The sequence below is a fragment of the Pimephales promelas genome, chromosome 21 (genome assembly GCF_988280905.1).
Source record: "Pimephales promelas chromosome 21, fPimPro1.hap1.1, whole genome shotgun sequence".
Taxonomy (NCBI): Eukaryota; Metazoa; Chordata; class Actinopteri; order Cypriniformes; family Leuciscidae; genus Pimephales; species Pimephales promelas.
In genome coordinates, this window is record NC_142789.1 from 10,200,417 (window position 1) to 10,211,082 (window position 10,666).

Genomic DNA, 10,666 nt, shown 5'->3' on the forward strand with positions numbered 1-10,666 from the left:
TGGAGCACAGGCTGTCGCCCTCCACCCTTAATGTTTACGTCGCGGCCATTGCCGCTTCTCATGAAGCAGTGGAAGGTAAGTCCTTAGGGAAGCACGACCTGGTCATCAGGTTCCTGAGGGGAGCGAGGAGGCTACATCCGCCTCGTCCTCCCCTCGTACCCTCTTGGGACCTCTCGGTAGTTTTAAGTGCGCTGCAGAGGCATCCCTTTGAGCCTTTGCAATCGGTAGAGTTAAAGTTTCTGTCCATGAAGACAGCACTCCTGGTCGCATTGGCCTCCATCAAGAGGGTGGGGGACCTGCACGCATTCTCCGTTGACGAAGCGTGCCTGGAGTTCGGGCCGGCTTACTCTCACGTGATCCTGAGACCCCGGCCTGGATATGTGCCCAAGGTTCCCACCACTCCCTTCCGGGACCAGGTGGTGAACCTGCAAGCGCTGCCCCTGGAGGAGGCAGACCCAGCCTTGGCACTGATCTGTCCGGTACGTGCTCTCCGCACCTATGTCGACAGAACGCGGTGTTTCAGGACCTCAGACCAGCTCTTTGTCTGTCATGGGGGGAGCCAGAAGGGAAGGGCTGTCTCAAAGCAACGGCTGTCCCACTGGATAGTGGACGCCATTGCTTTGTCTTACCAGCAGCAAGGCCGTCCGTGCCCCCTTGGTGTGACGGCCCATTCCACTCGGAGTGTGGCCTCCTCTTGGGCTCTAGCGCACGGCGCCTCGCTAACAGACATTTGCAGAGCTGCAGGCTGGGCGACACCCAACACCATATGCGTATTTGTAAGTCCTCCCCTTGGTAGGCAGCTGGTAGCATGTCCCTCCCGGGATATGTTTCCCAGTGTACCTTGGTAATCCTGTGTTAAAGTGGGATCCCTAAAAAAAAAAAAAAAAAAAGATAAAAGGAGGGGTCCAGACTTTCGCAGGGCACTGGTAGACAGCTTGAAGATGGCGTGATGGCACAGACCCCCAATCTCCGTCACTTCTGACGTAACTCGAAGTGACTACGAAAGGGAACGTCTCGGTTACGGATGTAACCCTCGTTCCCTGAGTAGGGAACGGAGACGTTACGTCTCCCTGCCACTTCTGCTGTATCGCTGGGTAGACGCCGAGTTCAGTCTTGGCTCCTCAGCGAAGACATACTGCGGTTGCGTTCACTTCCTCCTTTTATACTCACGGAGTGTGGCGGAGTACGCTATGCAAATTTCCGCAGCCCCAAGGCATTGCACGCCATTGGCTCGTTTTTAAATACTCGAAGAGGATTGGCTTTCTATGCGAAACCCCCAATCGCCGTCACTTCTGACGTAACGTCTCCGTTCCCTACTCAGGGAACGAGGGTTACCTCCGTAACCGAGACGTTTTACATCATCTCTGTATAGGTGTCAAGCTACCCCCCTTCCCTACTGCACCTAGGAAGCTGCAGCCCATTGAGGACACCAGCATGTTGCACAATACTTGTGAGTACTGATGAAAACTTAAGAAGCATAATGTGTGTACAACATGAGTCTCAGGCTCAATCTTGTGTTTAAGCCCATGAAGATTGTGCCATGTCTGGCCAAGTGGAGCATGCAGACAGTCCCCTGGGCAGTGAAATGTCACCTAGTAAGTATTTACTTTTCCCCTTGTACAAAGACATCGCACTGCACAATGTTATAATCCATTCAAGACGAGTAGTTTCTCACTGCTTGTGAATAAAGTAAGGTAATCTCTTATAAATATACATGTTAGTAGTTACAGGCTCATTCCTATATTCCTATGTTTTAGCCCATGAAGTTGGAGCCATGTCTGGCCAAGTGGAGCATGCAGACAGTCCCCAGGGCAGTGAAATGTTAACTTCCAGTGAGTATTTACTTTTCCCCTCGCACCAACCATCGCATTGCACAAAGTCGTAGTCCATTCAAGCCAAGTTTTTCACTCTTAATTAAGCGTAGTAATGACTCGAGTATTTCTTTATTCATTTAGTATGCAACATAACTGTACTTACAGGCTGACTCATGTGTTTTAGACTCTGAAAGTCAAACCTTTGATGTCCTTGTAGAAGCCTTCTCTGGCCCCTTGTGAAATGTTAGAATATTCTGTGTTTCAGAATCTCGTCATGCAGCAAGAGGTCATGCCAGGGACAGCTATCGCTCCAGGTAAAAGAAGCAGGACAGGGCACAGTGTCAGTAGTGGCTGGCTTCTACTGGTTGGTCTCCAGCCCTTATTTTGGTCAACCAGTAGGGGGCTAATTAAATGGCATGTTATTGTCAGTTATTAATGTATGGCCAAGTGATTACATTTAAATGTTACTAGGTCCAGTAGTGGATCCACCATCAGGTCCTGGCACAGTGAATATTCAAGGCCAACCTTCAGGTCCAGACATGATGAGTCGAGGCACAGTGACGGTGTGAGGCACACAGTCTTCATATCACTGCTATATTACTTTGTTTAATCATATGTGACCAGTAAAATGATCTTATACAGTCAGGGTCAGACATGATCAACGAGCACAGCGAAGTTATGACCAAACCGGTAGTGATGACCGGTCCCGTAGTGATCCCCCCAGTCCCCCGGCCAGGTCCAGACGTGATCAACGAGCACAGCGATTTGATGACCGATCCCGTAGTGATCCCCCAGTCCCCCGGCCAGGTCCAGACGTGATCAACGAGCACAGCGATTTGATGACCGATCCCGTAGTGATGCCCGATCCCGTAGTGATGCCCCCAGTCCCCCGGCCAGGTTCAGGCATGATCAACGACCACAGCGATGTGATGACCGGTCCCGTAGTGATCCCCCCAGTCCCCCGGCCAGGTTCAGGCATGATCAACGAGCACAGCAACGTGATCTCCGCAGCCCCCCCTATGACAGGCATGGTGAGTAGTCGCCTGGGTTCACATTGCGCTCAATTAGAATTATTCTGCTATTCAGGTGGTGATCCTATCACCCTGTTGCAGTGCACACATTGCTTAGAATAAGAAATCAAGTAATTTAAAGTTGTTGTTTTTTTGTTTTACAATTAAGGTACAGTACAAATAAAACCAGTTTTCATCAAAGTACTTTACAGTTCAACAAGTTTAGTAGATGTAACTCTAATCATTATAATATTGCAGATATAATATCTTCTAATAACTCTAAGTTACATAATTTGATATCTTCTATAACTGCTTTTTTTTCATGGTGCAGATGCAGTGACTGGGAGATGGGCCTTTCCATTGCCATGTGGTGGTAAGTATTGATCTATTGGCAGTGGAGAAGACTCTTTTAATAGTAGCACCTTCTCTCTTCCTGCACTGTTCTCTCTGTCCACAGAAACTGCTTTTCAGTTATAGCCGTGGCTTAGTTTCTATCATGTCAGATGACATTTCTTTGGACTTTTGTTTCTTTCTCCAACACTGTTGTACTAATAACTAACACTGAAGCTGATTACAAAAAAATTGTGAGGTAGCTGAGCTTTTTTATTCAAATTGGAGCATTGTAATCAACAAATGTTTTTTTTTTTTTTCAGTGTTCCAGAAAAAGGTCCTCAGCCTACTGGTTGACATCCGCCATCGGCTGAAGGAAGCACAGCCTGCCTCTTCCGCTGTCCATATTGAGAAGATCAACAGCATGGAGGACTTTGAGTTACAGGAGCAACGCATCTCTGATCCACAGGCCTTTGAAATCCTGGTAGGTTTTACAAGTCTGTAAGTAATTGATAGCCTAGAATAAATTAATACAGTGCTCTTGCATAGTTAGATTCCTCTAGGGAGTGTCAGTCAAGTTTATTATGGACTTATTCCAACAGGTGCAGCAAATTTCCAGAACTGGTGGGCGGAACACCAAGGACTGTGTCCACAAAGTGTTGGACAGGTATGTTTTTACAACATTTTTTGCATGTTTTCATTTGCCTTTCAAAAAATATCAGAATAGGTCAATTAAATGAAAAATACAAGTCCACAACCAAATGCTTTGTGAGATAGACCAGCTGTGCTTGACAAGGAGATTGGTAGGATAAGAGGACCACACTAGGGGACGCTGATCAGCTAGTGCAAATGGTTTATTGCATTTGAAATGTTGTTCCTATAAATATCCTTGACAATAATTTATTTAAATTTTTCTTTAGGCTCTTCACCAACAGCCTCATGGCCAACTTTAATTTGAAGGGCAAGGGGAAAAGGGGGAAACGCCCTTTAGAGGGAACAAGGGTTTATAGAGCAATAAAAGGTAAGCCCCAAGTTTCATGTTGACCAGTCTATAAAAATACATTTGGAAAAAACATTTCCTTCCCTTTTGACTGTTAAAAAAAAGAAATGCCAATTATCTATCTTGATGCATCGATAGACTTTATTAATCCACAAGAGGTGTTGCAGCATTAAGAAAGAATCAAAAGACAGCCAAGTTGAAAGTAAAATATGGTAAATGATAGTCACAATTCTCTCAATATTATTCTCCTCTCATGGCATAAAGGTGAGTCATTACAAACTGTTATACCAGTGGTTAAGAATGACTTGGGGGTGCCTTATTAATTTGAAGCTGACGTAGCCTCCAACTGAAAACGGTGTGCTCTGACAAGTAGTACATGTAGTTCACGTGTTGTATTATCCAGAATTCTTAACTTATTTTTTGTGCAAAACTGTCCTCACACATAATTTAAATGGAGTCCAATGTGTTTCCAAGCACAAAGCTAGCTTTTGTAAATTGCACTAAGCCAACAGGTTGATAAAACACTGTTTTAACACTTTATAATAACATTCAGTTGTAAGTAATTTACTATTGATTAGTTAATGATTAACTAATCATTTACAAAACATGACTAAGCCTTTCATAAATTATTACAAACGATCTGTACATGTAAACAAGGGATTTACAACGCTTTCTGCACCCTCTAATAGCTACATGCATACATGAAAAAAAAATTGATTAAACATTTAAGGAATGCATATATATGTTTTGTAAATAATTAGTTAATCATTTACTAATCACTTTTAGATTACTTGCAATGGAATTTACAAAACATAGAAAAAATATTAGTATATAATTTGCTAATGCTAATCATTCATGAATGTTTTGTAAATGATTAGTCATTATTAACTAATAGGGCTGGGTATCGATTCACATTTCAATTTCGATTCACAAGCTCTCAGTTTGATTCGATTTCGATTCTCGATTCAATTTTCGATTCTCGATTCCTGATTTGATTCTCGATTCGACTATAATTAAGATGTAATACAAATCCTATATTTATAAAAAAGAACAGTGGACATAAGTTTATTAGTGGTTAATTAATACAAAGAAATTAAGTCAAGTCAAGTCACATTTATTTATATAGCGCTTTTCACAATACAAATTGTATCAAAGCAGCTTCACAGTGATAACATGAAAGTAGCACAACACAGATCAACAACATTGCTAAACACTAAATAACCCCAACTGAGCAAGCTCAAAGCAAGCCAAAAGCAAGGCGACAGTGGCAAGGAACCAAACTCCATCAGATTGGATGGAGAAAAAACCTTGGGAGAACCCAGGCTCAGTCGGGGGCCAGTTCTCCTCTGGCTTACATTCATATTGTTTAAATATAAATATTAAATATAAATATTGTTTATGAATCAAACGGCGCCATAACATATCGCAGGCGTTGAGTCGTCTCATCACAGGCGTTGAGTCGTCTCATCACAGGCGTTGGGGCATCCGAAATCCCCGTGAGAGGCTGGACACAAAACTGGACCTGACGAACGCCATTTTTCTCGGGACAAGCGTCCCGAGATAACAGCAGAAAGGCAGATGGGAAATAATTAGCATAACTGATGTTCATAATGATTTCCGTTATAACTCACAAACTCTCCGTAACCCGAACTCTCCGCAACCCAACCATACGCGCCGACCCGTTTGTCTAAAAGGCTGTCGAGCCCCACTGGTGCGTTAAGCAGTTTCAGTGGCAAACGGTTCCGTATGGCATAACAGAGGACTAGAAGGTAAGCATTATGTGAATGCTTGACTAAAGAGATGCGTCTTTAATCTAGTTTTGAACTGTGTCAGCGAGTCAGAGGCTCGGACCGTATCGGGAAGGCCATTCCAGAGTTTTGGAGCTAAATGCGAGAACGCCCTCCCTCCTTTACTGGACTTCGATATCCTAGGAATGACCAGAAGCCTTGAATTTAGTGATCTTAAGGAACGCGGTGGATTGTAGGGCGAAAGAAGGTCCGTTAAGTACATAGGTGCTAAACCATTTAGGGCTTTATAGGTCAGTAGTAGTATTTTGTAGTTGATGCGGAACTTAATAGGTAACCAGTGTAGAGATGATAAAATCTGTGTTATATGATCATATTTTCTTGACCTAGTAAGAACTCTAACAGCTGCATTTTGTACTAACTGTAGCTTGTTTATTGAGGATGCAGGACAACCGGCTAATAAATCATTACAGTAATCTAGTCTCGAGGTCATGAATGCGTGAACTAATTTTTCTGCATCAGAAATAGATAGCATGTTACGTAGCTTAGCAATGTTTCTAAGGTGGAAAAAGGCTGTTCTTGTAACATATGAAATATGATTTTCGAACGACAAGTTGCGGTCTAGTATAACACCCAGGTCTTTTACTGTTGTGGATAAAGCAACAGGACATCCGTCTATATTAAAGTTGTATTGTAAGAGGTTTTGTGAGTAGTTTTTTGGACCAATAAGTAATACCTCCGTTTTATCTGAATTTAATAGCAGGAAATTACGCGTCATCCAGCATTTTATATCTTTGAGACACTCTGTCATTTTAGATGAGTTAGTGTTTTAATCTGGTCGTGATGAAATATATAATTGAGTGTCGTCAGCGTAACAGTGGAAATTAATTCCATGTTTTCTTATAATATTACCAAGTGGCAGCATATATATTGAGAATAGCAGAGGGCCTAAAACCGATCCTTGCGGTACTCCATAGTCTACTGACGTTATCTTTGATTTTTTCCCATTTAAACAGACAAAATGAGAACGGTCCGATAAGTACGATCTAAACCAGCTTAATGCCTGTCCCTGGACACCGGTGAAGTTTTGTAGTCGATCCAAGAGTATTATATGATCTATAGTGTCGAACGCAGCGCTAAGATCAAGTAGGACTAGTATTGAGATACAGCCTTGGTCAGAAGCTAAAAGTAAATCATTTGTAATTTTAACTAGCGCAGTTTCTGTACTATGATGCGGTCTGAATCCTGACTGGAATTTTTCATAGATATCATTTTCTTGCAAAAAAGAGCACAATTGAGCGGACACTACTTTTTCAAGTATTTTGGACATAAATGGAAGATTTGAAATGGGTCTGTAATTTGCCAAGTTATTTGGATCTAATTGCGGTTTCTTAATGAGCGGTTTTATTACAGCCAGCTTGTATATTTTTGGGACATGACCTAAAGATAAAGACGAGTTAATAATATTGAGGAGAGGCTCTTCCACTGCAGGTAATAGTTCTTTCAGTAGTTTAGTGGGTATTGGATCTAATAAACAAGTTGTTGGTTTAGATGCAATGATAAGTTTATTTAGCTCCTCCTGTCCTATCGTTGTAAAGTCAGAACAGTCGCACAGCTTGATCAAACAGTATCATGATATTTTATGTTTAAGATAGATAAAGATAAATAAATATATAAATATTTAGACTTTTTTTTACATTGATCTTACCTAAATGGTAATGTATTTTTTTTTGTTTATTTATGGAAGCTTGATTTCAATCTTTGAATTAAATTGAAAAAAGTAGCACAAATAAATACAATAGAATAAAGACACAAATTAAGAGACATTTTGGGGTAGTTTTTGGGTATGTCAGAAATACTACAGAAACTGAATAAAGTAATCCAATGTAAAATAACACTGGATAGTCTTTTTAGTCCAGACTGAATTAAATACAAAGGCTTTTAATTCTGATTGCTTACAATTAATACTATATTCTGTTGTTATGACAACAGAATTAATGACTGACACAAATGGCTGCGTTCACTTTAAGAACTAGTGCGCGAATCCATACTGTTTCATTAACTTTCTGTCACACGCGTTTAATGCTAATTTAAGACATTACCGACTGTCTTTACGAGGTCACTCACCAAGACCAGAGTTTTGACATAATGTCGCGTGTTTTAACTGTTAAAGTGATATAATCCAGGGACAAAACTTTTGTTTCTGGCGAGCTGTTTGTGAGGCAGATTTAGGTTGTACTGTGCACGCAGTGAAAGACATCTCTGAGAGTGCGCGATCACGGGATGGTTTAACATTGCTTGTAAAACACAAAAAGACGTGAAAATGATAAACGTTAGTTACGATCATAGGTTACGATGCAATGCTGGCTCGATTGTTAAGTGAATATTCCGTCATGTCCCGACTCCTGAACGCGTGTGTGTATCGACAGCTGCAGTGCTTGGCACTTGCATAGTGCAGAGAGACGAGAAGATGCAGCACCGCGTCCGCGAGCCCTTTATATGGAAAAAAAATCGATTCGTGGCCGTGAGCCGATTTTTTTTGCCCAGCCCTATTAACTAACCACTTAAAAATGATTTAACTGAGTTATTATAAAGCGTTACTAACACAGTTAACATTATAATGCACACATTACAGGATCTAAGCTTTCTAAAAAAGTACAGACTGCTTTGTCTTTTCTTGTAGACGGTTACAGTTAACAGTTGCTGAGATAGCTTAGTATTAATCTAGCATTGGCAGTGGATGCACAGGAAAAATATTTTTGCTTACAAATGTAGGGACTAGTGTTGGGCGATATGCTCCATTTTCATATCGTCCTATCGTCAGCCTGTGAGATCGGCGATACACGATATTATCGTGAGGGGGCGGGGCTTACTTATTTGATTATTAACTTGATTATTTAGCCTACTCATTAATTTGCTTGTTTTATTAGCCTACTTCGTTTTATATACGAGAATCTTTTTTCTATTTTGCTAGCAAAGGTGGAGTGTTTATTAATAGGATCAGGTTATTTCCTGGTATAGTGAAGTAAAAAAAAGAGATCCTAATCCTTTTGTTTGTCAACGGGAAATTTACGGACACATTAGCCTATTCTCATGCCATTACATGCAGCATTTTGGTCTATTTCTGCACGAGATGAAAACACGTTTTAATAATTCCTTGGGTCAGAAAGAGTCGGAGTTTGCGATATGTGCCCCCCTGTGCGTTCTCTGCGCACTTCACATGCGCACTTCAGTAAGCACGAAGTACGCGGGTTAATGTGTTTTAAATGCCGATAGAAACAAGAGCAAGGGCCAAACGTCTAGCTGAGTCGATCGGTTTATACTTATACTTATGACTTGACTCTGATAAAGGAAACGTTTACATGACCACATGCATTGTCAAGTTTATTCAACATAATCAGGTTAAGAACGTCGTCGCATGTAAACGCGCTCTATATCTCTGAAAGTGAAAGTAAAAACGGACTGCTTTCGGCATCTGCATTAACGCCGCGTTCCCTCAGAGACGACGATGATAACGGTAACTATAATACTATTTTAGTGATATTATTATTAATACTATTTAGTAATTGTATTGTTTTTAGTGTTAGTGTCATTAAACGTTTTGTTAATGTGTTACAGAAACAAATACTGACGAACAACGATGCCGTTTTCATCTTGGATCTGTAGGAAATTTAATTTTGCGTCTGTTAAAACGAGCACACTTGATAATTTGTGAATGGATCACCTTGCGATTGAATTTTGATGTGGGATGTTTTTTAGTCTGTTTTAAAAACATTCTCTAAGAGGAGTCCTCATTAGTGCGTGTGTTGTTGCAATTGTTATGAGGTGATGTCGTTGTAAATTTAGGCAAGGCAAATTAATTGTAGTTCCTAATATTCATTTAATAACAATACTAGCTTTATAATAATAATAATAGGCCTAATAATAATAATTTAATACATTATGGTAAAACGAGCCAATTATCGTATTGATATCGTCAAAGGCATCTGCCATCGGCGATATGTCAGACTATCGTCGATACACGATACTATCGTCTATCGGCACAACCCTAGTAGGGACTTTGGTGAATGATTGCAGATTGCCTTTGCATATATCTAAATCATTTCTTTTTCTGCTTGTGTAGAAGGGATCATGAAATTTGATTCCGCAACCACGGAGGAGTTCATTAAGGTGAATGTTTCGGAGCACCTCAAGCACGTGCCACAAAGGCTTGGAGGTGGAGGATTCGCCCTGTTGAGCCATGACTAGGACTTGAATTAAAGGGTTAGTTCACCCAAAAATGAAAATTCTGTCAGTAATTACTCACCCTCATGTTGTTCAAACCCCTTAAGACCTTCGTTTGTCTTCAGAACACAAATTAAGATATTTTTGATGAGATCAGCTCACAGATTTCATAAAAAATATCTTAATTTGTGTTCCGAAGACAAACGAAGGTCTTAAGGGGTTTGAACAACATGAGAGTGAGTAATTACTGACAGAATTTTCATTTTTGGGTGAACTAACCCTTTAAAAGTGTAATTTAGTTTAAATCTAATTTGTTCATAAAAGTGTAATTTAATTGAAATCTAATTTGTTCATAAAAGTGTAATCTAATTTGTTCATAAAAGTGTAATTTAATTGAAATCTAATTTGTTTATAATTGTGCTTTGTCTTGTGACCTTGAATAAAGATGAAAATGGTGATATTGAATTGTATTGTGATTTACTTCTATGTGTATAACTGTAGTATTGTATGTAGTCCCATGTTTCCGGAGAAACATATGGGACT

At 40.5% G+C, this 10,666-nt stretch overlaps 1 protein-coding gene across 1 annotated transcript; it reads left to right on the forward strand.

Moving 5' to 3' along the window:
* Positions 1-1,493: 1,493 nt before the first annotated feature.
* LOC148970136 (uncharacterized) lies at positions 1,494-10,195 on the forward strand. The gene is made up of 10 exons (XM_089125363.1): positions 1,494-1,595; positions 2,080-2,128; positions 2,286-2,377; positions 2,457-2,550; positions 2,600-2,845; positions 3,156-3,197; positions 3,478-3,638; positions 3,757-3,821; positions 4,075-4,175; positions 10,023-10,195. Exons 1-10 carry the CDS (start codon positions 1,494-1,496, stop codon positions 10,145-10,147), a joined length of 1,077 nt encoding a protein of 358 aa, XP_088981489.1. The 3' UTR covers positions 10,148-10,195.
* Positions 10,196-10,666: the final 471 nt, after the last annotated feature.